Here is a 27,587-nt window from a genome sequence, read left to right on the forward strand (position 1 = left end):
GATTTTAATCAAATAAAACAGATCATAAATTAAATCAGCTTCAAAGACTTGATGGCAAAAATTGTTTACCTTATTGAGTTCTTCTATTCTTCGTATCAAATATGGGTTACTTGAAGAATTTTCAAAGTAGACGTAATCTGACAAAAGAAAAAAGATTCTTTAAAATACGAGCTGCTAAAAATCAAATAAAAAGCCCACATGTATACCTGCTAAGGACACCATACCAAATTAATTTCTTGGCACAAGCAGCACTTCAGAATGTTCCCACTCAGTCCCGGATTTTAGGCGAGGAAATACAAAATCCATACAAGTATAAGAAACAAACATGGGTGCAATCTGAAGACCATTAACTCACTTTCCAAAAAACAGAGCTCTATTATCTGCCTGTACAGTGGGAAAGCAAAGCATATGATGGTCTGTCTCCCCTGATCAGGTTATTTCATTTTGATTACAATGTTTTCTTTACTTGCTTCCTTTTCTTTCATACAAAAATCCAGCCGCAACATGCTATCCTTCCTCTTCCCCCCAGCTCAGCTTCATCATACAGCCCAGTTACTTACGCCACAAATTGCTCCATTGTTTCTCTCTTATCTTTTCTTCTACTTCCTGCTCTTTTACACCCACATTATCCCAGAATAACCTCGACAGAACTCTATATTGTAAGCCAAATAGGTCAGAAATGCTCATATTCAAGCAGGATAAACATCTTCAACCAGAGGGCAAAAAGGCAGCTCTTTGCTAAGGTGGTGCTGTCACAAAACCCTCGGAGAGGCACCAAGGACTGCCATACGAATAGCTCAGCGAATAGCTCAGCATCGCTAAGCTCCAAACTTTAACACTTCTCACAAAAACAGAAACTCGAGAGTCTTGAGCAGACCTCCTGGCCTTTGTCACCCAGGACTCCTGAAGCAAGCCTTCAGCCTTCACTGAGGCGAGGAGAGGGCTGAATTCAGCCCCCCCAGCAGCCGCCCACCCTTGGGTGCTGACCTTGGGGGCAGTCTTGACCTGCCACGGTTTTCTCACGCGCTCAGATCTGAGAATGATCCCTCCAAAGATATTCTAGCCGATTTAAGACGATTTCCCTTCAGATGTCCCAGTTTATTTGTATTTGGAGCAAAACATCCATAGCCTTCGGGGCTCCACTCAGGTAATCCTCTGAAATGAGCACATTAGCATGACCCTCCGCTGCTAAATGGGTGTTTAGTGGTGCTAAATAGAGACAACTACTTAAGCTGTTAGCTTCAATCTTCCTAAAATGCCTCCTAAAAGGGCAGTGATGGATGCTGTTAACTCTTCCTCTGGGCCGGGGAAGAGTCAGCCTCCAAAACCTCCTCCCCAGCTCCACCACAGAGCTGGTTCCTCTCAAAGGCAGCTTCCCTTCAGGCTTCGCACCGGAGAGCAGGCTAAGGAGTCCAGGTAGGCCATGCTTTGTGGAAAAACATCGCTCTCAGCACCTTACAACAGCCAGGAGCTGGGGTCTGCTGCCCACCACCAGCCAAAGGGCTCAACACCACCAGAAGCCACGAAACCAGACGGATATGTGGCAGCTCCAGCAATAACTGCTGACTGAAGTAACAGTGACGGACAGTAAGCAATTTACAGGTTAGTGATCAGAGGGAAAAAAAAGAAGTTTTCTCCTAAGCAGAAAGCCTCCCCTAGAAGGGCATGGCGGTGGAGGACACAGGGCCTTCGTCTGCCCTGCAGTGCCTCCAAGCTCGGGGGCTGCTTGAGGACCCCCTGCCCACCTCCTGAAGAAGGCCAAGTTCGCTCGGCCTACCCCCTTACCACTCCCAAAACCTCACTTCAGGTACTTCAGCTGAGACCAAACACAAACTCATAGCATTTGTTAGCACTCTGAAAAAACTGAGTCTGAAGGAATGGCAATGGCAGCCTCCGACTTGGAAACACAACCTTGCCTTTACTTCCAGGGGTTTATAGTGAACATCACAAACCTTTGTAGTTCCTATCACTTTTCTAACAGCTCTTCTGAGTGTGCAACGTGTGCGTGTCCGCACTAGCACGCCTTCTACCTCAGGTGAACATTAATGCAATTTTTCAGTTAACTACAGTTTATTGAGTGTTAAAATCTGGCGTGGATTTTAAAAGAAAGTTTATCACAGATCAATGCCTTATAAAAGGCTATCTCAGGGTGATGTCCAACAGTTTTGAGTAGTAAAATCCAAAAAATCTGTTGTTTTGCGAAGCAGTAGGAGTGTCCCCAGACCTGTACCCCACGATTAGTAAGTGCAAACAGCCTTACACAAAGCAGCACACTGCTGGCAGAAAGACAGCAATGAAGATGTCCCACTGGCATTCTTCAAGAGCAGACACATGACAGAGTGTAAAGGGATGTGCTTAGGCCAGTCCTTGATGACTTCATCACAAAATGCACAGCCCAGTACTTCCCAGCCTTGTTTGAGACTAACCGCACAGCTATGTTAAGCATCTCACCAGCACCTCACGGAGACCTGCTTCCCATTGCTCGAGTTACCTGGAGAAGGGTCTCTGCCTCTCTGCGTGTAACGCAGAGCCCACTGCAAATCACATAAAACAGAATATGTGAGCAGAACAGAGAGGAGCGATTTGCATTTTTTCATACAGACTTTAAATACTTTCATCTAAAATTAAAACGCTATCTTGCACAGAGAAATGCTCCAGTTGCTCAGTGTGCCACACATGCAACAAGGAAATTGTGAGTTCAACAAACCACTCTTCAAAACGAGGATGCTTTAGCACGTGAGAGCACTCCTCTTAACCTGTTCCATGAGCAGCAAAACCCAGCCAAGACTGGCTTCCTACACACTGGGATTTAAAGGAGGCACAGCATCACGCTCCATCAGCCCCTACTCTCCAGAACACCTCCTTTTCCCCTGAGCAGCATTTCCCTTTCCTCTCCAGCCTCTTCCCAACCCACTTCAGTGCATCCTTCTCATACTGCCCACCCAATATGATTAATAATATTCCCAGTTTGCTTCCAAGACAGTAGCTACATCTGTACGTGCACAGAGACACAGTGGCGAGCAGAAACCCTCCACAGGCTCCCAGCAAAGCAGCTGTTGATGGGAGGCATCCTGTACGTGCACAACTGCCAGTCTGTGCCGTGGGCTGAAAGAGAGGATGGGGAAAGAGACCAAATTAACAAACCTCTAAATAACAGGAAGATGCATGCATCTCAAGTCCTACCACAGAACAGGAAGGAAAGAGTACATTTAAAAAAAAAAAAAAGTCTAGGGACAGGAGAGTAGAGCCTGAAAAAGAGCAAAGCAACAAGTCAGACCTTTCAAACACAACAGGCTGGCTATCCTCGCCAATTTATTGGCTTTCCTACCTACATGATCGAAGAAAAGACTAGCTTATCTGCTCCGCATCCCACCAGTACAGCATGCCTCCTTGGAAGCAGCAACTGCCACAAGCACTTCGTACGAAGCCCACCCCTCACCAGCCAACCGCCCGAAACAAAGGCAGAGGCTCAATCCCACACCTGCACAGCAGCTCACAGCTTAAACTCATAATCCCAGAATTAAGCAGCCATGCATCCACATCACGACTGTAATTAGCAGCATCGCCCTTGCGTATCGTGCAATCCTCTACGACCAGGCTAAAGCAGTGACTGAGCAGCATGGCAATATCACGAGACAGTAAGGACCATCACATTCCTGCCACAGACTCCAAACTTATTTCTTCCTTTTACCTATGCTGTTATACAACAAAAGTACCTACGTCCCTAAAACAACTCCAAAAGCCTTTCCATCCCCTGCTTTTTTTCCCTGAAGATGAGAATACACACAACTTACTAAAAAGCAATGTTATTATACAGATACTGAACTGCTGAACTAGGATGATGACCTACAGACCGCAGAAGATGGAAATATTCCACGAAGGAAGTAAAATAATTGTTCTCAATTAGCAATAAATACAACACTTTCTTTTTTGCTCACACATGCTTTTAAGACATCACTGCAAAATTGCTTCCCCCTCTACCCTCTTCATGTCAGCTGTTGATTAAGTCTAGGCTGGTCGGCAGAAAAGAAAAACAGAAGGGGTACTGCAAAAGAAAAGAACACGCACTGTCTAGAGGTCATATTTTTATAAGATTAAGCTATGTCTGAGCTACTTAATAACCTTACAGGCTTTTAGGTGATCAAGTTGCAAAAATGCCCAAAAGTATTTTTATCCTTCCCAACTTGCATTTGCCTTTGAGGCTACATGTGCTTTCTGAGGACCTGGCTGAACATTCCTCACCTTGCCTCCCGAAATTCCCCTCGCTGTGTGCCCTGCATTATCCTGCAGCCGTTCTCGGGAAACAAGGGAGGCTGAAGCCTTCCTCTTCCCACACTCACTAGTGCTGCTTGGCACGATGCGAATTTCTAGACGTGTTATAAATTAGTAACTCCAGGGTTGCAAATATCTCCCCTGCCCAATGCACAAAGCTGCTGCCCTGAATTAAAGATGAGCATCAAGAGAGTGGATGAAGTTATGACGACCTGGTTACTTTACGACCTAACTTACGGGAAACACATGCCTCCTCACAGTCTGGATTTCCGCATCAATTTGGGGTTAGTTTCTTTACGTAAGCTCCAGTTTTCAAATTATTCAGCAGCTCGCTCCTGAAGCTGTCAATCACCTTACAGTTTGGGTAATACAATCCGTCGTGGTCTATGCTTCTGTGAAAGAGGAGGCTGGAGGAGGCTAGCTGGAGAGGCCAAGCTGCTCGCAGCCTACGAGCCCAGCAATCTCACCCAGGAGAGCCCAGGTCCCACTGCCTTCTGGCTGCTGAAAACCAGCACCACTCAGAAGGTATCACCCCACGAAATGTCTGGTTTCAAGAGATAGTTTCAAAAGAGAAAGTCTTACCAGCAGTCTTTTCATTACAGGAGATGCAAAACTGCAACAGCTGTTTCTGTTGCTAAAAGGATTAGGCGAGCCAATACACCTAGCAGTATAAAGCAAGCAGATATTTACAATTAATTTCTCTCACAGCTCGACAAAAGGCATCATGCATACTCTGTCAGCACAAGTCCAAGCACGCTTTCCAGACGGCAGTACCGCAGGCATGGGATGCGTGCTGCCCCAAAAAGGTCCCTGTGCCACGGGCACCGCCACCACCACAGCCCCACTCCTGACAAACGGGCTGGAAGCAGAGCAAAAGAGCACACGACCCTCTGCAGTACCTGCCGAGGTACTTTAGCGAGGGACTTGGCAGAAGCGAGCACCACCTCCTGCAGAAATCCCCAGTCGGACAGCAAACCCTCACCGAGTTTAGCCAGGAGAGGCACCCCAGTTAAATCAAACTAGCTTTGCTCTTCTGACCAAAGTGACCAAGTCAAAAGGCTTACGAGGACAGGGATCAAAATAAATCACCCTTGTGTGAAATCTTTAACCGAGACACTCGTCTCACAAGGCGCCGTGCTCACACGGCGTGCTCCTGAGATTAGCTGCCCGGTCTCGATAAAAAGGCTCAGGCAGAACAAAACTGGGAAAAATTACCAGAGCGACAAGTCCCTCTCGCTGCTGAGGAAGAAAGCCTGGTTTTCAGCAACGGATCAAAATTAACAAACCACTACACCACTTCCTCGAGCCCGAAGCCTGCAGTAAACTTCCTAGATATAAACGAGCAGCGACGGCCCAGCTCGGGGAGCGCGCGCCCATCCAGAACAGCCACAACCCTGCCTCCGAGCAGGCAGCGGGCACGGTCCCAGGCCAGGTGGAAGCAGACAGAGCCTCCCTCGGCCAGGAAGGCCGCCGTCCTAAAGAGCAGCAGCCACTGGCAGGCAGTCAAACCTTTTAGGTCACCGCCAGGTCTAGAGACATCGCAGACTCTGCTTGGTAAGGCTGGGGTGGCTCCGTGCACCAGCAAGGTGACACGCGGCCAAATTATCCTCACGGACTTACAGCTTCTCAGTCTGAAGCCTTCCAAAGGAACTGCTGCAGCCCTGCCCTTGCCCTCACTTACGGCTTTCCTCCTTCACCTGGGCAGCCGGCAGTCTGCTCGGCTTTGCCGGAGCAGGACCCCTCGGTTAGCTCCTACAGCTTCCCAGGTGTGGTGGACACCAAGGGCTGGCCTACGCAGGGCGTTATGCGAGCACGCTCCCTCCAAAGCGGCAGTTACGTCTAGTTAATTACACGCTGACGTTACACACATAGGAAATCTTCTTTTACAACGCTGTTTTGTCATTATGTTAAATTTGTTCCTGCTTTTACCCTCCTGGAGGGCATGCAGGCAGTGTAACAAGGGTGCCTGTACGGACCCGAGCCTATAGGGACACATTAGGAAGACAACATCCTTGGTATGAAACACATCAGCATATCGCCCATGCGCCAAGCACTTTGGTGGTGAGCAAGCATAGAGCCTCTCCAGATTCTATCTGCTCTGATAATACGCTGTAAAACATCCAAAAATGACTTTGAAGATGTATGTTATGTATACAAGGATATACAGTGTGCTCAGCTCAACTTCCCCTTTTCAACCATTTTCCAAGAAAAACATGACTTAAAAGAATGCTGGGGCTGTAAGATGAGTCAGGATACGTGCAAGGAAAAGACAGCTCAGTTTCATTTAATAAACTAAAGCCTCTACTACTGCCTATCAAATCCCAAGCACGCATCTACATCCATATACATGCAGGAGCAGCTCAGGACTGCTTTGTACTAAAGGAAGTTGAGCCTCACGTATTCACAACACATGGCAGAAGTCCATGTTCTCACTTTCACGCTAACTTCTGCTCTATTTTCAATAATAAAACAGAGCACAAGTTGCCATTCCAGCCCCCAACGGTGAGAATAAAGAAGAAATTGGTTAATTCATAAATACCAAAGTACTTGTTGCCAAGTCCTCACGAACCACGCACCTGCACAAAGGTGGGCAGAAGCTAATAAGCTGTGTAAATATCAGTACTTGGTCCATACTTAACACCGAGCCAGAGTGCTTGTGAGGAACAGGTGGTTGATTTTCCCTGAGTTTGTTAACCCATCTCTTTTCCACATGCTCAAACTCTTATCTGTAAAGGTGAGTTGCCTTGACGAAGGTGATTAAAACCCTGAGTATGGAGAAGCAGGAACAGGTTTTTATCTCCTCCCCTTAAGAATTCCCAAGCTGTAAAATGTTCAAGCAGCAAGGATTAGGTGCACACATCAATCCTCCTCACTTGCCTCCAAAAACCCAGGTTCGAAATTCCCCAAACTGTAACCTTATGGTAGGAGCAACCCCTTGCAAGGTCCGTGTAACAGGACTATGGATCATGCACGGACCTATAAAACACCTGATACAAACTCTTCTCGATGAAAGCTCTTCTGAATTGATAAAAGGTACTGAAAACAAAAACCAAAATCCACTCTGAAGGACCTGTAATGGTTCCAAACAAAAACAAATAACTGCCACAGAGCTCCTTCCTCAAGGTAAGAAATAACTCTCTACCTTTTTGGAGCAAAAAATATCTAAGTTAATGCCATGCAACTTGCTTGGACAAACTGACAGTTGCTTGATCCAGTTTTAACTATGAAACAGTAAGGGATTTGGAACTTCCCAAAGGTTTTCTGTTCTTTGTTTTCTGTCATGTCAAAGGAGGGGGGGAAGAAAAAATTCCTGTCCAGCTACCTCATCTTTTTTTTTTTTGTATGATTCTTAGTGAAACAAGGTTTATGCAACTCCATTATCCATGCATTAGTTCTTCTCTATTAACTCCTGAACCCTTTGTTCACTTTCAAACATTTCGCAGAGGAACAGAAGTCTCAAAGATAATTAAGTTCTGATCACTGGTCCCTATCTGAAAAACGGAGACACTAAAAACTACGCGTGAGGAAGGTAAGACAGACAAAGATATGAAACGGTTCCCATTTCAGAAACAATTAATAGACTAGATTTTAAAGCAAATCCCTGGAGGCTCCCCAGCGTTTGGGGGAATTACCAGAAGTGCTTGCTTTCTTAGGCACCTCCCAACACCACTACTGCCAGGGCTGTTCAGGGCAGGTCCCGGGCTCGATTAACTTCTGATTTGATTCATTACGACCAAGTGCATTCCCAAAAGTTCACTGTCTCCGCCACGGAAGGAGGCAGGCATTCTGCTAGCAGCAGCTATCTAGAGACCTGAGATCACAGCTCTGGACACGGCACAGAGCTTGTACGGTGAGGAAGAGGTGGTGGATGGCAGTGGCACGTCGCAGGTCCCGGCCCTGAGATAAGAACTATGCCATGCCGAAATAACCGCTACTGGAGACGCCAGCTGAAAGGTACGGTAGGGAGACTGTGTACAAACAAGACTCAAAAAGTGAATGTGCGAGAAATCTGGAAATAAAATCAAGTTTCCATAGTACTTTCCTGAGGATAAGGGAGCAATTCTGCTCCTAGAAGCCAGCTATAGAGCAGCCCAAGGAAACCCATTCCAACCAGTCCCCCCCCGTGCCCCAGCTGTAACCGAGGCACGTTTGCATGCAGCACCGACCTTCGGGTTCACCGAGTCAACTCCCTGCAGGTCCCTGCGGGACGACAGTACGCTACGTATTCCTGGAAAAACACCACTTCTATCCTGCTTTACAGAAGACACTTAAGTATGACTTGAAGTCCCCTGGACACAAGAGCAATCCTCTGTTCTGTATTACCTCTTCTGCCACTGCAGTTCCCAAGGATGTGGCTATACGACCGCTTTCTCCAGGAGCAGTTGTGAGCCTCTCATTTCAGCTGGGCCAGTACAAGTCTTTGTGGGGCAACGCCACAGACCTGGCAATGGAATGAGCCCAGGCTTAAAACCAAAAATCCTTCCCAAAAGCTGGATTGTAAGGGACGACCAGGACGGTTTAATTTACAGCTAAGTCACAGAAACACCTAATAGATGGAGAAACCAGGTGGAAGAGAACTCCTTGGGGGTTCTTTTGGAGGGCAGGCACGGGAGACAAGTATCCTCAAACCACACCCTGGCATTGGGCTGCTCTCGCAGCCAAGAGAACAGCCTGTCCCACTGCACCTCTCCTTGCTAAGGGCAGGGAATAAAAACACTCTTTTCCAAGAGATAGATACTCGGGCAGTGCAGACAATCAGAAGAAAACAGCTTCACGTTCCCTGCAAGTATCCCAAGAGCTGCAAAACAAGAACCTCTGAAGTACTTGGACACAGAGTTTGGTATCACTCTCATGAAATTAAAAAAAAAAAAGTTTTTTTGGGGTGGGCTGTTTTGTTTTTTTTAAAGAGCAAGGCTTGACTTCGGTTAGCCAACATGAATTAACTGCTTGGGTCACAGCATGACAGCATATTAAGTGCAGGAGCAGGGTGTCAGTGCCAGGCCAAAAACATCACGGCTCCACAATGTAAGTCACGGACCCAGTATAAACTGCTGCCATAGCTTTGCAGATGTTTCTTCAAACAAGAGTGCCAGTGCAGCTGATTCATCCCCCGCCCTCCCGTACCTCCCCCTCGAGTTGTGACAGCTTCGCCTTGGATGGAAGGAGCAAGGCACACACGTGGGAAACCAGGCCAGGAACTCACCCGGTTGAAAAAGCGTGTCTGAACCAAAGCAGTGCCCCGATGCGCTTCGCCACACCGTGCTGAGCTGCATGAGCCCAGCCGAGGAAGCACCCGGCGGACAGCGCCGAGCACCCACCAGCAGGCGCTGCTCGAATCGATGCCGCTACCCAAAGCGGCAGCCACAGGAACCGTCTCGCTCGGCTGCCTCGAATTTGCTCAGACGTTGACAGCTCCGCTCTGTAACGACAAGCTCCGTGCTAAATGGGGAATCGCCCGCTCACAGCGCGCCGGCTTCACGCTTGGTCGAGCGTCGGCCGTCCTCTTCCTCTCACGTAGCAGCACGACGTCCCCAGGTTAGCTGGGGCGCACCGTGCGCGGTTTATCTGAGCCCTTACCGTGGGCCGCGGCCGATGCAGATCACATCTGGCAATCTGGCAGCGCAGGAGGACCATGAAAGCACAGGCACCATCAAGACTAAGCAGCTTGCAAGTAACACGTGGAAGAGACAGGAGAAGCCTGAATTCTCCTTTTTTCGCTTGCAAACTCGCTTTAAAGCTGCCAACTAGCTTCTCCTTATTGCAGTTAACCTCGTACATCAATGACAAGAGAAATTATCTCACGAACACTCCTCCTGCTTAAAGACGATCCAGCCAAAGAGCCAGAAAATCAGTCTGCTTGCTACGCAGCCCTAAATCTTCGTGGGTCCTGCATGGGTCCTTCTGGAGGCGACTCCTCCTGCTGCCTCCCTCGTGCCAGCGAGCAGAGACGTGGGGTTAGTTAGGAGCACCAAAAAGGAGTGTGTGAAGCCTGCACGAGACGATGAGCAAAACCTCATTCTTCCAGACAGGAGCTTCCCCTTACAGTAGCGTGGGGATAACAAATTGAGGAAGTCTTCAGGTTTGCCACGAGGTACTGCTCGCCCCGACATCCCGCGGGCACACGAGATCTGTAAAAAAGGACAAATCCCCACGCCGGCAGCAAACCAGACACAGATCAGCAGCGTTGCTTGAGGGGCCTCCTCTGCTCAGCCAGGCCTAGGTCTCACCCAGCCTTCAGAGTCTATACGTAAATAACATTTTTCAGGGAGGTTGAGATGAAATCTCAAGTCTTTTGTGAAGCAAACGAAGTAAATCAGAAGCGATTAGACTATTCTCTTTCCAGGATGAACTCTTCACTGAGATTCCAGTGGTTTCGGCACATCTTGAGGCACCAAATCGGGTTCAATCCATTAAGTAACCTCCCCGAAAGACCAGCGCGTAAGAGGAGCAGGAGCAGCACAAGGAAGATGTGGCATTTCCTGAAGCTTCCAAAAAGGGCACTCTTCTTCCTTAAGTTCATCTTGGGCTTTACAGTCTATTTAAACAAACTTGGTGAAGCACAGAAAGAAGAAGGTTGCCACAAATATTCCGAGAGTAAATTTTGCCATGCTTGAGAATCCAGCACCAATTTTGATGATCTGGCAATGCATTAAACTCCTGAAACTGCCATACTGCATATCCTACAGGACAACGTGAGGAACTTCCCTGTCTGCAACTGGGAACAAATTAAATTATTCATCTACGCACAAGAGTTCAACCCCCTTTGAACCACGGCATAACAAAGTTCCTTTTAAAGTAAGTCTGTTGTGTTGTGTTTTTTTTTAAATGTGAAAAATTCCTCAATGTCTTTCCCTACTGAAATGCTTTCTTACACATTAAACAATTACAGTGGGAACTCATTAGTTCTTGTTAGCAACAGAGAGTCCAACAGCCCAAATTTGGTTTCACAAGTTGAAGAGGAGAGGAGGAACCAAATGGGACTTTAAAACACACTTTGAAGCAGGGCTTCTTTGTATATTAGAGCTACAGCAGCAAGCTCGGACACACCGAAGACGTGGAAGTGCAGTACCCTACAAAAGCACCTTTCCCAACTACTCCAGTTACCTCAACTCCACTGGAAACTCAGGCAAGACTGGTAAAAGGCTCGGCCAGCTACCTCCTTGGGAACATGAAAAAAACAATTTTGTGAAGAAATAAGATGCAGCGTAAGATCCTGGTGCAGACGTGACACTGACTTAACAGATCACTTGTCAGAAGAGGCGCAAAACTAGATGGGGGTGACTCCAACAGCTTATACCCGCTTTCAAGCAACCCCAAACTAACTCAGGAGTAGTTTAGAAGCTGAATTGAAAACAGTAGCAACCACCTTACTCCTTTCTTGCCCTGCTCAGAAGAGATGAGGTGTTTTTATTTATTTAAAGTTAGGAAATTTCAACATCAGAAGTTGCTGCTGTAAAAACAGCAGCTAGATGCAGGTTCCTTCCATTCACACACAACCCAAATCTCACAAGCTAAAAGGAAAGACGTTTTCTCAAGGAATTATAGAAAAGGGACTTATCAAGTGCCTTCGCTTATCAGGTGTCTGTCATCCACCATCGCTGGAAGGCAAAACAGGCAGACACGACCAACGGGATGGAAGAAGCAGCAGGGGAGGAGTGCTGCAGCTCAGCTCGGCTGCCCACAAAAGCCCAGGGGAGCTGCCAGGCCCCAGCCAGCCGGGGGTGTCCCCAGCCTGCCCCCAGCACCCCGAGTTGCCAAAAAGCACCCAGCAGAAGCCCCCTACACCACAGTGCTGGATCTCCACCAGGCCAGCAGCACCCGTCTGCCCAGAGAGGTGTCCGGGAACTACAGCAGGCACCCGGCAGGTGCCGTCCTGCTGGGACGGAGAGGGGAGAAGCCACATTCCCCCGCGGGGCAGAAGCTGACCAGGTGCTCGCACTCCGTCTTGCCAAGGGCACGTGGCTGCACAGCTCCACGGAGCGCGTCCACATGAGCCTTACACATCAGCTGGGCACGCCGAAGCTGTCTGACATCTCCACATCATGCCACGTTTCTTAACATCTTTCTTTCACCAAGGCAGTCCTGCCTGGGGGAGAGGGAAAGGAAGACTGCGGAACACAAGATAAATTTTGGTGTAGCTAGAAACAGCTAAAGGAGAAGGTGAAGAAACCCAGTGGCTGAAATGGGATGAGTTAGAAGCTGTCCTACATCCATTAGGACCACCGGCTGCAGAAACCTATTAGTAAGTTGCGAGAACAAACTCATTTTTATTACCTTTACTAGTTATACCTCTCTCCACTAAGCCCACTCTCAGCTCAAGTTACCTTCAGCTCAAAGTTAGTAACACAAAAACCAGTAAGTGAGAAGACAGCTCACCCGAGCCTGTGCTCATGGAGCAGCACTCCCACTAACCCTCCTGCAACCCCAAATATATACATGCTGGCAATAAAGAAGGGGGCCAGAAGAGGGTTTACACGTGCCCCTGTAGCTAAATTATCTGGATTACGTGCTTTAGGCCTAGACTCAATAACGTGCATCTTACTAGCTCTGTACCCAAGTTTTTTTTAACCAGGGAAAGCACAGAAAATTATTACTGGCATCACTATGATGTCAAGAGGACAAATTCAGCCATCCTCAGTAGCTCTCAGGCAATACTAGGAGCCACGAGAAGTTTGGATTCCAGGCTGTGATATGTAACTGGATGGGGGCAGGCCAAACCTGGTCCCCAGCGATGCATTAATAACACCCTTAATTAACAGAGCAATGATGTCACGCTGCCATGCCTAAAAATTTTGGGGACGGTTACACTGAAATGAGAAGTATGCCCGCAGCACGGACAGGCGCACCAACGCTGGGTCCAATCCAGCCTGCCTGGGGGGAACCACCAGTTACGTGGTGGAGCTGCATCTCCAGCACGCTGCGATCCAGCTGCTGGGAACCTCAGAGCCCACGCGGGGTCAGGGCACCACTTACCTTCAGCGTGTTGGATTCAGGTGGCACGCGTGCGCCTGACTGACCTAGGATCATAAACGTGCCACTCAAACACACCTTCAGTGTGCTACACACTCAAGAGCAGCCATCACTTTCTAACCTAGCACGCTCCCAAGCAAGTGGGTAACTCTTAAGCCAAGAATACATAAAAAGCTTTTCATCTAAAAGCATAAATCGACATTTGCCTCAGCAGAAGTGTTGGCTTCAGCGGTTCTTCCTCCATCCTTCCTCTCCTTTCTTTCCCCATCCATCCCCTTGTTCCCAGCCCTCCCACTGAGCCCATTCAGCTGTTCGCACAGTCCCACGGGCAGCCAGATCGGGTGCCTGATACAGATTAAAAATAATCCCGGAAAAACACAAAGCGCGAGGAGGAGGAAAGGTGGAAGGATTCGAGTTCCTCGAATCGCTGCAAGATGGAAACGCAGAAAATCGTCGTTCCACTGCGTCGAGGGAATGCCACAAGCCTGCAGCGGGGCTCAGTCACTTACAGCCACCAACGAAACGCTCGTGCTGCGGTTAAACTCTCCCGGAGAAGGTGCAGATGAGACAGCGTTGGGAAGGGAAGCCTCCTGGTGCCGAGACAACCCGCTCTCTTCCAGGCAGCTGACACAGCACTCTCCTGAAGGGAGGCTGGCACTAGCTGGAACAACGAGCATCTCTCCCACATGCATTTTTTCATCAGAGGCCCCAGACTCCAGCCCAGCGGTCCCAAGTTTCCTAGACCTGGTGTTTATCCAGCACTCCCATGCGGCCTGCAATCAGGCAGACAGCCGGGCCGCTCCACGGGGCGGCGGGCCGGTGCACCACGACTCCTTCCAGGCGAGGAGAGCCACCTCTCACCACGCTACCATTTATTTCGTGGCTGGATGGCAGCTGTTAGGAAAATCCTCATTCAGAGCATCTTCACCTCTGCTACGCTGGAGGGACACAACTCCAGGAGCTCCTTCAGGGTGACTAAGCTCCCATAATTCATTTTGCAAGTTGACAACCCAGCATCTTCACACACACAAAAGTTTTACGTCCCCCCCATAAACAGCGCTAACTTACAAGAGAGCTATTTGTGTCGGCGCTAACCCCCTGCCCCACCAGAGGTGCACCAAAAAAAAACTCTGCAGGACCACGAAAACCAGTTGCTTTCTCTAGGTGCCAGCAGTCAACTTACCCAGAGTCTTATAACCGCTGAAGTGGCAGCCCTGACTCCTGCAGCTCCCCTACGCTGAGAATAAGACCTGGGTGCCCCAGTGCAGGCTGCCAGGCTCCTCTGTAACAGAGCCACTGGGCACCAACACTAAAAAATGGCACTTAAAACCAGTCTCTGTCAGAGAAGTGCAACCTACCTACCGGTTTATGAAAATAAGAATTCACAGCGTTTCACGACCAGGCCAGAAGTGATCACCGTATACTCCCAGGAGCGTTATTGATCTACGACAAACAAGCTGGTTTTGGCAGCTGTTAGGTCTGGAGTTCGCGCACACAATTTGGTAACCACAAGGATAACGGCGGATTATCTGCTGAATGCTTCCCTTCCAATGGGAAGTCTATGAAATGACGACGCACAAACCCCATTCAGGACTTAATCCTGCCCTGGAGTCCGCACACAACTTCGGTGCGCACAGCTCCCATTAACGGGAGCCACCAGCACCAGGGGCAGAAACAATTCAGCAACACAAACTCCTCTGGCTCACGCCGAACAGAGCCGTCATACAGAAACAGCTGCATCTGCCCATATGTTGATCTTGGTCATATCTCAAACCCAGACTTCATCCATACGTACGGTACCAGAGCACAGTAACTCTGGCCACCGGCCAGCTGCCTTGCCCTCCGCCTGGGAAGGTTACAGAGCAAATCCTGGACGCTGCTCCCGAGCACACCAAGGTGACTGAGACCAGCCAAAAGGGATATACCAAAGGCAAATCATGCCCGACTGATCTGACTCGCCGCTGCGATGAGAAGACCAGCTCTGTGGCTAAGGAGAGAGCAGGGGTGTTGTAGGTGCCTCGTGTCAAAGGCCTCGTAGCCCCCCAGGGGAGCCTTTGAACCAAACTGCTGAGAGAAAGACTGGGCAGCAAGGTGGGAGGCAGACCGGACGAATGCCGGGCTCAGAGGACTGCGATCAGCAGCACAGCCTTCACCTAGCTGCTAACAGCATCCCTCGGCACCGACATGGGGCCAGCCGTGGACGTTTTGCGATGGACTGGGACTGGAACGCGCTCGCCAGAAGTTTGGGGAACCAGGAAAAGCATGCCACGTACTGGAGGGCAAGGCTGCTACTCAGAGGAACTTTGACAAGCCAGGAAATGGCTTGACAAGAACCTCAGGAAGTTCAGTTAAGGCTAAGCAAAGTCCTGCATCTGGGATGGGATAACTCCCTGCAGCGCCACAGGCTGACTACAGAGCGTCTCTGTAGAAAAACACCTGGAAAAACAACAAAGTGCCCAAGGGCCAACATGCACCCTCGCAGCAAAGGCGGCCAACATCCCCTCGTGCTGCACCAGCGGGGTGAAGGGACGGGGGGTCCTGCCCCGCTGCTCAGCGCTGGAAAGGCCACCTGGAGAGCCGGCTCCGGCACAGGGACGGGGGCACACAGGAGCCACCAAGGTGGGCAGCGCTGGATGTGAAGAGGCAGGTTGGTTCAGCGGAGATGTCACTGCTGTCACAGCTAGGAGCGGGAGGCGCAGAGCTGGCAGGGCAGGGCTCTTCTCAGAGGTGCACGGGGAGAGGATGAGGGACGAGGGACGCCAGCTGCAACACGAGGAAGTTTTCCCTGGTGGCTGGCTGGGGTTATCTGCCGTAAGTGCGGCAGAACACTTTGGGCAGGGCCCACATGAAGGATGCCATCCCTGCCTCGTCGTCCTTAGGGATGGCACCGCGGGGCAGGCAGGCCCCGGGCACCCTACAGGACAGCCTGCAGCAGCAGCAGGTGGCCTAGGGACCTGCAGACATCCCTGCCCACCGCCCAGGCGGATCAGCAGGGAGCACAGCGCAGACCTTGCCGTGCAGAGTACCAGGGATGGCACAGGGACTCGTGCCTGTGACACTAAACACCAAGCACCACCGATTCCCTTTGCCACTCACAGCGGGAACCCAGCTGTGAATTTTCCCAACTCTCCTCGCCCCTCATCCTTCCGCTCTCAGCCTCCCCGTCCAACACAACGCAATGCACACCACCAGCTTGTAACCAGCTCGTAACCGTCCAAGAAACAAAGCCGGGACAGCCCAAAGGCACACATCGTCCCTCCACGAAACCAAGCACCAGAAAAAAGTACGGCTGTGACAAAAGGAGCAAAAATTTCAGAGCACAAAGTAAGGGCAGGCCGAAAAAGCAGAAAAGTAGTCGCCGATGGAGAGCAGCCAGGCAGGATGGCTTGGCCACCTTGGCTGTATTTTCCCCCTAGTTTACTTTACTCTGGTTTTACAGAGCTCCGAAGGAAACGGGGTGTTTGGGGAAGGAGGAAGCCCCCCAAAAGCATCTTCCTGCACATCCTGCGGAGAAAGAAGTTGCAGCGCACACTTTCTGCGAAGGGAAAATGGCTGAGCGCAGATCCATGCCAGACCACCCTCGGTGTTTATCTTCCATAAAATCCACCAGCCAGGGCCCTGTTGCCTCTCCTTTCTGTTGCCGTGAGTTAAAACAAAGGGCAATCAGGCGGGCGGGGGGGAAGAGTAATGGGAGAGCGGGCAGGAGAACGGCACGGAGGGGAGGGGAGGGAGGGGAGGGAGGGGAGAGATGGGGAGGGAAGGGGAAGGAAGGGGAGAGAAGCAGGGGAGGGGAAGGGAAGGGAAGGGAAGGGAAGGGAAGGGAAGGGAAGGGAAGGGAAGGGAAGGGAAGGGAAGGGAAGGGAAGGGAAGGGAAGGGAAGGGAAGGGAAGGGAAGGCCGGGCAGCCCACCAGCAGCCTGCCCATCTTTGTGCTCGCCTCCTCCCGCGCCCCGACCCCCCAAACCCCGTCCCCATCCCCGGCCGTGCCCCCGCAGCCCCCCCCCGGGGCCCAGCCTCCGCGGGAGGCCCCCCCGGGCTCCACACGCGTGTCCCGGCCCCGCTGGGGCCGCGGGAGGGGTCCGGGGGCCGCTCACCTCCGACCCGGTACATGTTGGCGGCCATGGCCGGCTGCGGGCCGCCGCCGCCTCCAGGTGCCGGAGCCGCTGGAAAATGGAGGCTGGGGCGGGCGGGGGAGGGGAGCGCCGAGTTAAAGGGGCCGCGCCGCCCGCCGCCGGGGGAGGGAGGGAGAGGAGGGAGGAGGCACCGGGAGGGAGGGCAGGGGCCCGGCGGCGGCGGGGAGAGGGAGGGGAAGGGGAAGGACGCGAGGGAGGGAGGGGAGCGGCCTGCGGGAGGCGAGAGGGGAAGGGCGGAGCGCGGCGGGCAGCGCCTGCACACACACACACACGGCCCGCCTCGCACGCACCCGGCCTGCCTCACACACACACACGCACACACACACACAGCCCGCCCGGCCTCACACGGCCCGCCTCACGCGGGCACACGCACACTCAGCCCGCTTCACACACGCACAGAGACCACCCGTGCGCACATCCAGCTCTCACACGCACAACCTGTGCTCACACCCAGCCTTCACACACACACATATATCACCTGTGCGCACACCCAGCCATCCCCCCACACACACGTATACCACCTGTGTGCGCACACAGCCCTCACACATGCACACACAGTGCCTGTACTCACACCCAGCCCTCACACACACATAACATCTGTGGGCACACCCAGCCCTCACACGGGCTCATGTATCACCTGCGCTTACACTCAGTCCTCTTCCCATGCACATATACCACCTGTGCTCACACCAAGCCCTCACACGCACACACATACCACCTGTGTGCACACCCAGCCCTCACATTGGCACATATATCACCTGTGCACACACCCAGCCGTCTTCACACGCACATATATCACCTGTGCTCAAAACAGCCCTCACACAGATGCACACAGCCCGTGCTCACACACAGCCCTCACATGCACACATATACCACCTATGCTCACACCCAGCTCTCACATGCACGCTGCCTGTGCTCACACCAGCCCTCTTCACACACACATATATCACCTGTGCTCAAGCCGTCCCTCACACACACACACACTGCCTGTGCTCACACACAGCCCTCCTCACACACATATAGACCGCTTGTGCTCACACACAGCCCTCCTCACGCACATATACACCACCTGTGCTCACACCCAGCCCTCCTCACACGCACACACACCACTTGTGCTCACACCCAGCCAAAAACAGCAGGCCTTTTGCTTCCTGTGAGAGTGACGAGGCTCACGTCCCCACGTGCCTGGCCCAAGCCAGGCAGCGAGCCCTGAGCCGGGCCCGGGGCAGTAGAAGAGCCTAGTGCCGAGCGCGGTCCCAGCCCCAGGCCCTACCCATGGTCAGGCCGGGCCTGGCTACAGCCCCCAGGCGACACAGCCATATTCAACACAGCACACAGAGGTGCCAAAATCTCCGTCAGGCCCCACAATCCAGTAGGCCATGCCTCCACCTTCCCAATATTGCACGGAGTGAGCCAGGAAAGCATGGCTGGCGGTGAAAATCCAAAAACATTCACTCCATGGAGGGTACCACCACGATATTCCCTCCTTTCTGAGCTGGCCCAGGAGTGTGTGCCCGCTGAGCCACTGTGGACACAGCTGTCTGTGCTGCACGCAGGGACCGGCTGCTGCCGCCACTGCTCTGCCGAGCGGAAAATAATTCAGTAGGACACAGAAAAATTATCCAGAATAAATATTTACAAATCGCATCATGGGGCACTTGGTGGTTGCACACCAAGAAGTGGCCAGTCATGTGGTGTTGACTGCTCTTTCCAGACGCTAAATTGGTTTTTAAACGATAGCAACAAAAACATGTCAGGACTTCCCTGCTGCTCCTCTTCCACGTTGAGCAATGGCTGTGGTCACCGCCGGGGCATTGTGCAACGGCAGGAGGGCAGCTGGCTCCGGCAGCCGCAGCCTGGGAAGGAGCGGGATCGTCAAGGCCCTGTCTCCCACTGCCAAAACCCAGACCCACGGGCATCACTGGTTCTCCCCGTGGCAAACGCAGTCCTTCCAGAAAGCCCTTGGTGTTTTGAGGGGGCATCTCCTCCATTCGATGCCTTTCATGCGGCACCGAGGGAGCACATCCGCTGGGAAAGGCTGAGACCTGCAAAAAGAAGATGCCGGCGCTTCCAGAGCCCCGTCGGAGGCCACCTGGCCCAAATCAGCTCATCCCAGCACACGTGGGCGAGGGAAGATTTCTGTGCCTATTGCATGCGAGTGGGCACACCCTGGCCCTGAACCATCCTTGCTACACCCAGCTCCATTGCCATCTTGCTCATCACCCCGCTCTGCTGCTCCCTGGTCCCATGACAGCCCTCCTACTGCTCAGCGGCAGCAGGGCCTTTCCTGCTGAGCTCAGTGAGGGACCAGGACCGAAAGGTCAGCCCTTCAAATTCCCTTTGCACATATCTTCCCTTGCAGAAGACACAAGAGCATGTCCTGCTCCCTGGTGTTGCGGGGCTGGTCCTCTGCTTTCCTGAAGGGGAGAGGGCAGTGGTGCTGGGAGAGGATGTGCTGTTCCACCAGCTCTGCCCTGGGACACACTGCTGGGCAACTGGAGGTACAATGCAAGAAAAAAGAAATGTGATTGGTACTGCAAACATGCTCAAAACGGGATTTCCTGCAGCTAAGGCCCCTTGAGGGCAATAAGACGTGCTGTCTGGGAGGAGCTGAGGGCATTCTGAGCCTGCTCATGCACAGGAGCCAGGAGGTGATTCCTGGAAAGGCTGCTCTGACCACCTTTTCTCTCTCCTCTTCCTTACAGCAGTGGTGAGAAGTTGAACAAAGCACACCGTGGTCCTGCTCACAGTTCCCAGTACCACACACCATGTGTACAACACACTGCAGCACCTCACTGCTCCGTCTCCCACACGGCTCCAGAAGAGGACCCAGAGCCCAGTTCTCCCATCATCTCCCACCCCACACGCAGGACAGAGGAGAACTGGCCACGATGGGAGCTCAACACCTTGCCTTAAGAGAAGGCCTGCTCCCACCCATGTGTCCTTCTGTGCTGCTGGCTAAGGGACCAGCTGCTGGCAGCAGCTTCCAGGAGCATTTCCTACCAGAGACAACTGCCCCAGTCACGCCAGAACAGCCCCTGCCGAGAGATGACTCAAGGGACGGGTATGTGCTTTCATGTCCAGTTTTATTAGTGTTGCATTAGTACCATAAAATAGTTGACGAGGTCGAGCACGTTGCAGTTTGTTCCAAAAAAAAAAAAAAAAAAGGCTATTTACACTTAATGTCTTCATTAAAAAAAAAATAGAACCCAAACAATACAACAACGAAACAGATGGACAACTCAGGAACCTACACAGTGGTAACGTCCCCTGGCACGCTGCGGTCCGGACAAGGCTCGTGGCACGCAGCAGAGCACAGCACGCGGTACCCGCACTGGCAAGGTGCTTCCCTGTGGCATCTCCGTGGCCGAGGCACGCAGCGGGGCAGGCAATGCTCTGGCCAAGGTGCAAAGCAGCAGCTGACTGCTGTGGCCCGATACCAGAGCTCTTCCTTAAGGAAACCAGTCACCTGCTGCTTTCCAAGTTGGCATGTCCCCTCCTCCTGTCTGTCCCACTGCCGCCGACTGTCCCTGCAGGAGCACCTCCCCTGACAGCCCTGCTGAAGAGGCTCCAGAAAACCTCTGGGAGATGCTGCTGCTCAGTTCTGGCCTTCTCCCTACCTACTTGATAAGCCCAGAGGGAGTGTCACACAAAAATGAGTCACCACACAGCTGTCCACCAGACTGAGACCAGAGGAACGGGGACATTGCATCTGACCTAGCTCCAGGAAAGCACCAGGCCCCCCAGCCCGGTGCTGCTGCACAGCAGGACTGCCCTCAGCCCAGACTCCAGGCTCCCCCGGCACATCCGGCAGCAGAAGGCCATCAGCTCTGCTTCCTCTCACCAGGATTTTCTTAAATTTTGAGGCACCAGGTGCAATGCCCTAGGGCCTGGCTCTCCGCTGCTCCCTCCAGCACCCATTACTGGTGAGAAATGACCAGGCAGAGCCATTTGGGGCAAGCTGCAGCTGAATTCCTGCTACCCCTAAGCAGGACGAGGCCTTTGCTGTAATCCCAGGTGAGCAGGGGTCAGCGTGGTGCTCAGCCAAGCTTGATGACTGCACACCAACACGCACATCTCCTCCAGCCCCAGGAAACCTCCAGCCTCCCACCCCTGCCCGCCCTGCAGGATAAAGCAGCAAGCACGTACTAATAACACAACAAAACACAGCCACAGAGACGGTGGCTCTCCCCAAGCTCATGTGTAATTAAGAGGGACTCTGCAGTTACCGCTGAGATGTAAAGGGTAACAAATTAAGTGAACGGCAACTGCAGTGCTGAGCTACAAAAGCCACCCAAGACCTCTGCAAAATCACCAGCTCAGCAGGTGACCGTCCCGGGCAGGGCCAGGGACAAGCCTTAGTCTCCAAAAAAACAAAACTGGAGGACTGGGAAGCACAAGGTGCAACACGACGCCACAAAAACCTTCCATCTTTCCTGTGCTCACCAGCACTGATAAACTAGGTCAGCCTCGCACAGCACAGCAACGAGCCTTTTCTTGAGGCCTCACCTCTGAGGAAGGAGGGGCCCTTCTCCCACCAGCAACTGGGAAGGACACCAGCTGTTTCAAGCCCAATCTCACACGGGCTGGTGAGATAACACCGTGGCGTTTCTTCCTTTAAATTGCACCTCTCTCCAAAACCCTCAAGCTGAACATGGGGCTACGCTGTCTCCTGCCCCCAGCCATCCGTCAGTACCCACCAGCTCACACGCAGCCACCTCTCCCCACCGCGTTCCCAGCCCCGGTGCTCCGCCTGGCTGGCAGGGACCCCAAATCCTGCTGGGAGAGCAGGAGATCGCCTGGTGGGAGACCTGAGAGCTGCCAGACCCAGGAGGACAAGGCTGCGAAGTCCGGCTGTCTCCTTGCACGGGCGAAGGGCTGCACTTCCGAGCAAAGGCAGCTTCCAACAGGGCACAAACACAAGCCCTCAGGCGTGCAGAGCTTCCCGGTGAATTCGGTTGTACAGAGGTGGAACAAAACGCAAACCAACGTGAAACGCAACGAGCGCGAGTGCTTCTCTCACACATACACGCACACAGTAGCGCAGGGCAACACACGTATAGGCAGGACCACGGAAATCCCGCGCTAGCTACCGTCTGTTTCTTTACAGTAGGTTGAAATGCAGAGAGGGGCACAGCCATGCTCCCCTCTCGCTCCCCAGTAAACAAAGTTATTGCAGTCGGTCAGTCTGTCCGTCCCGTCCGTCCCTCCTCCGCAGCAGTAACGCGCCGGCACCGAGCTGCCCGGGCCGCGTGCGGCTCCCAGCGCTGGAAGCCAGCCCAGCCGCTCCTGTAACTCCAGCGTGAGCCTTGAGGAAGAAATCGCACACTGACTAATTTCCTTGAAAAAGCTTTTTTTCGATGCAACAGCCTCAATAAAATTAAAAAAAAAAAAAAAAAGGGAAAAGTGATGTGCTTATACGCCATCTCCCACGCTGCTGCTGCTAGGCAACGCTACTCAATCCCACAGCATCAGCTCAGGTCAGCCAGAAATGCACAAACTGGTGGACGTGCCACCGTTTGCACCGGAGCTGAGCTCCTGGCACAGGCAGACGGAGGCAGACCTGCCCGCAGACCGCAGGGAGGAGGACTGCAAGCGGACAAGATGGCCTGCCCAGCAGCGTGCCGCCGAGCGTTGGACCGCGTCCTCCTCCCGCGGGTGGCTTGAAGGGAATGCCCAGTCCCCGGCCAGGCAGGGTGCACTTGTGCTGGGAAAGGATTTCATGAAATCAAAATCAGTGAAGCAGCCCGTGCCCTGAGCTGTGAGAGGCACTAGATCCAGCAGGGATCACGCTCTCGCCTGAAGATCCCTTGTTCCCCGTCAGCAGAAGCCCTAACAGAGCACACCACCAGCACCCTGCTCAAAGCCACCTGGGCGCTCCCTGTGCAGAGCAGGACAAAGCAAATTCTCCAAGACCTTTAATAACCAAGGGTAACGAGTCAGAGGGAAAAACAACAACAACAAAAACTGACCAGTGGATGCCGGGAAAGGTTCAAAAGCATCACTGCTCTCTGAAAGCGCGTTCTGGAAATGCTTGTGGAGCCAGACCTGCTCACAAGGGGGGGACCCAAAGGACCCCACCAGAAGCTTCAGTCCCTCACCCCGAAAGGCCAGAAACATCTGCTTTTCAACACAACAGGCACACTCTGCTCCCTAAGCCCCATCTGCCGCCTGCTTCCAGCCCCTCCTGCGAACACCTCGGGAAGCCCAGAGAGCAAAAAGCCACATCCGTAGCACCAGGGCTGCCCGGAGCTGCTGCCTGCCACACCGACTCCTTGCGAGAACATCCCCGTGTCCTGGCAGCAGTGAGATGCACAAAGCGAACATAAGCACGGCCAGAGCCAGGCCAAAACGAGCCCTGGGCACGAGACACCCCCAAGTCTCACTCCTCCAGCTCCCCCGAGGACACCTTGCTGCCCCAGCAGGACAACAAACGCGGCTGGCTGCATCCTCTCCCACGTCCCAGCTGTAGCTTCCACTGCAGCTTGGGACTGAATCGCGTGGCAAAGCCTCAGCCCGCAGGCAGTGCCCTGCCAGGGCAAACACGCTGCTGGGGAAGGGATGCAACCCATGGGGAAATAAATGCCCCTGGGAAGGGATACCCAGAAAGCAGACGGTCGGGGCAACTTCCTGCAGGAGGCCGCCTGCCCGCAGCACCCTTTGCTTCTGTTGCAGTCTCGCAGTCCCTGTGAGAAGAGATCCTGGGTGTTACGCCGGGCACGGTGAAAATACACCCAGGCAAAGCCAGCAGCTGGCTCTGGGGAGGACGGCGCAGTCAGAGCAGGACAAAGGCAGAGCGGATAAAGCAGCCCACGCTACCTCACGTGTGCAGTCTGACAGATGGACGGGAAGGCAGCTGGACGTGCAGAGCGCCTTAGCTGGCTCTGACTCCAGCCACTACAGTGATGTATCACTTCACAGACAACGGCTCATCTTCTGGGTTTGGGGTGGGTTTTTTTGGCAATTTAATTTTTCCCCCCTCTTATTTTTTATTTGTTTTTCTTTTTTTAGAAAGCATTAAAAAAAATCTGCAGCTATTAAAAAAATCCTTTCCCTTTAGAGGCTGGACGAGGTTTTATTGACAGGTAAATAATCGGTGTGAGTATGTAAATAGCAGCGACCCCACTGACGCGGCGTCCCTCAGCAGCGCAGCCAGCTGCGGGGACATTGTGACTGGCTTGGTTTGGTCATTGTCACTGACCTGGGACACTGGAGTTCCCTTACACCTAGTGTTTCCCTAACTCCTGTTCCTGCCCAACCCTCCTCAGGTGTCACCTCAGCACAAACACCTGCCTGTCCTCGTGGCGGACTCCGTGCGCTGAAGGGCGATCTCCTCTCTAGATCTCCCTAGCTATGCGGTTTGTTTCTCAAACCAGACAGCTGAACTCCCTCCAGCCTCGCTGATCTCTCGTCCTTTGGCAGCAGGAAGAAAGACTGGCCATTGGTTTTGCTAGAAACATGGAGGGAGGGGGCCAAATGCATCGTAACGTGCGTGCTCTTCTGCAAAATCTGTTCAAGCTGATCCGCGGCTCCCCAGCCCACGCACACCAATGAGGTCTCGGGTTAATAAGCAGTGCAGTAATTCAGCTATCTGCTTGTAAGTGGTAGGTGTTCTCGGGCAGGTTGCCTGCTCCTGCCAACTCCCCCACAGCTTTTTTGTCAGCACATCTATATTTAAGACTGTTTTGTTCTTTTGCCTTTGTTTAAAGGGGTTTCCTTCCCTTGTAGTAAACTTAAGAGTTAATAGAAAAAAGTAATTCAAAAGTAATCCAAGCACATCTGTAATTAATTCTGCAGGAGAGGGCAGAGCGACGCGAGTCAGAGTTGGCACGCAGTTCCTGGCTCCTGGTGTGCAGTCCCTGGGACGGACAGAAGGTCCCTCCGCCGAGCACGGCTAGAAGTTAGATTTGGAGTGTCCAAATATGCAGATGGGAAAGTGCTTGACATGAGAGGACCACTGTGCTGCCAGCTGAAAGAACTTGACGTCGTTCCACTCTACCCCATCGATCAGGACTGCAGGGGAGGATTAAAAAGAAGAAAAAAAAGAGGTGAGTTAGAAAATAGCAAGTGGAAGTGGTCAGCCAGAAACAGCTTTGCTAGAAATCTCCCTGCAGTCAGCAGAGGGAGGCCTGGCCACGTTCTGCGCTCAGGGTACGAGCTGCTCTGCCCGGCCACCCTACTGCTGTCTCTTTAAGTTGGTGCAGACACGAGGGAAAAAGGCTCAAGTGCAGACCAGCTTTAGGGAGAACAGCTCAGACTGTTCCTGCAGCACGCCTGTGTCATCGCTACGCGCTGATGCTGCAGCTCCCCAGAGCACTGATTTCAGCTTCACCTGATCTGATCTCTCCAGCTTCCCAAACACTCCCCACTTTCTTTTTTGAGAAAATGTGCTCTTATAGAGATGGACAGGAGTCTCTCCTCATTGCACTTTAACGGAGATCTGTGTTTTCTAAAGAGGTGAGGCATGTTTTCTGACCACCCCTTACACTCACCTCTCTCACAGGGATCAGGCCAGAATTAAGGAAGGTGACCTAAGCAGATTTCTCTGCAGTTAACAGTGGTGGGAATTATTAACTGGACAGCGTACAGATATGGGATGCACAGCTCTGCTGACAGGCACTTTAGGTTTGCCTGTAGATGCACTCTCACTGTGGTGTGCCTTTGTGCCAGACTCCTGCCCAGAGGAGCAGGCACTCATGGCCCTCCACCATTCCTTCCCAGATGTGCACAGGAAACGCTGAAGGGAGGGGAGATGGAACCTGGCCCAGTCTTTGTCCTCATCCAGGGCACTGATTCAGAGGAGTTCCTAGGAGAGAGAGGATTTTCCCACATCCCAGACCTATTAAGCAATCCCCCGTGCTGGCCACATCCAAGTGCTTCCCCAGGAAGGCCCCCATTACGTTGGCTCCAGGGCACAGGGCAGGGTACCAGCTCAGCTCTTTGTCTGTAGGAAGACATCAGCAGCTGAGCCTCACCCCAGAGCCTGAGGGGATGCAAGCCGCACTTACCCCGCAGCATGTTCTGCTGATGTTTCGCTGTGCAAATCAACCTGCTGATTCCTTCAATACACTGGCTCTTTGACTCGACCTCTTTGTCTTTTGTTTTCTTGGGCAAGAACATCACTGGAAGAAAATCAAACCAGCACACAGTGAATCTCTGCCACTCACAGGAGATGTACCACGACTCATTTGGGTTTTTGCATTTAAACATTCACGTCTCAAAATTCTAACCCCGATTTTAATTCTCACCTGTTCGGCAGGAGTTGGACCATGCTCTGCACCATCACCTGTACACATCAAGACCTTAGGCCTGACTGTCTCTACAAGAAGCATTCCCAGCTCACGGGAAGGGCCGCTTCAAGGGAACTCCTGCTGCTCTGCAGGGACGCTGGGCAAACAGCAGCATGTGCAGCGGGCCCCAGCCTGCGCCCTGGCAGGGATCTGCCGGGCGGCCGCACCACCTAGGGGGAGTCCCACACACTGCATGTGGCTCCCAGGCAGCGCCGCGCTCCAGCCAAATCGGGCACACACCCAGGTCCCGCAGCCAGCCCAGCGATGAGCTGTTTGTGTCTCAGGATTGCTTATCCCCTGTAGACATGCCACGCCGAAAGAGTGTGGCTGGGGGTGAGAGCTCTGGTCCCAGCAGTGCCACAGCTATGATGGTCCCGTGCGACCTGGCTGCGGTTATGTACCCGTGTCCTGCAGCCATGGGTCTGGGAGGCTCTGCAGACCTTCTCTCAGAGCCCCCAAGCCCCTGCTTCCACCAGAAATGACTCCCAGGCTCCTCCTGGGCAGGAAGATGTTGCACCAGACAGCTACTGGCAGTCAAATGCGAGTGCAGAACTGCCTTGCAGCTGCCCTGAAAATACTCCTCTGCAGAGCTGTTCACAATTTCTAATGTTTCACGTTACCAAGGCCAGATGCAGATACAGAATTACTGACACCATCTAAAACGCATTTTTTTGGTAAGAGAAATACACTCAAAGCCACGAGCTTAATCAACATCAGGCTTTGTTTGCATTGAGAGAATCTCTCTTCCATATCTCCTTGTCCCACAAAGCACAGTGCAAGAGCACTAGAGCTTGCGTTGCTGCAAACCTGCTCGGAGTGACACCACCTCCCACAAAGACGAGCACAGCTAGCAATGATTCGGCAGGTCTGGCTGTGACAACTGTACTCTAACGTGAGAACACCACATCCAATCCATCAAAACG

General features: G+C 52.5%; 2 protein-coding genes across 12 annotated transcripts in view; both read right to left on the reverse strand.

The window, feature by feature from the left end:
* Nucleotides 1–17,529, reverse strand: part of MTA1 (metastasis associated 1) — an 81,771-nt gene extending 64,242 nt beyond the window's left edge. The window contains exons 1-2 of one of the 2 annotated variants that reach the window (XM_035537194.2): nucleotides 17,336–17,529; nucleotides 70–137 (exon numbers count right to left, since the gene is read on the reverse strand). In XM_035537194.2, the coding sequence (XP_035393087.1) occupies nucleotides 70–137; nucleotides 17,336–17,363 (96 nt within the window). In that variant the 5' untranslated portion in view covers nucleotides 17,364–17,529. The remainder of the gene's footprint in view (nucleotides 1–69; nucleotides 138–17,335) is intronic. The other variant, XM_050712154.1, reaches the window with a different exon arrangement.
* Nucleotides 17,530–20,444: 2,915 nt separating this feature from the next.
* PACS2 (phosphofurin acidic cluster sorting protein 2) overlaps nucleotides 20,445–27,587 on the reverse strand; it is a 76,413-nt gene continuing 69,270 nt past the window's right edge. For all 10 annotated transcript variants that reach the window (XM_035537191.2, XM_035537193.2, XM_035537189.2 and 7 more), the window contains 2 exons: nucleotides 26,383–26,496; nucleotides 20,445–25,387 (listed from right to left, as the gene is read on the reverse strand). In XM_035537191.2, the coding sequence (XP_035393084.2) occupies nucleotides 25,269–25,387; nucleotides 26,383–26,496 (233 nt within the window). In that variant the 3' untranslated portion in view covers nucleotides 20,445–25,268. The remainder of the gene's footprint in view (nucleotides 25,388–26,382; nucleotides 26,497–27,587) is intronic.

Source organism: Cygnus atratus, chromosome 8 (genome assembly GCF_013377495.2).
Source record: "Cygnus atratus isolate AKBS03 ecotype Queensland, Australia chromosome 8, CAtr_DNAZoo_HiC_assembly, whole genome shotgun sequence".
NCBI classification, from domain to species: domain Eukaryota; kingdom Metazoa; phylum Chordata; class Aves; order Anseriformes; family Anatidae; genus Cygnus; species Cygnus atratus.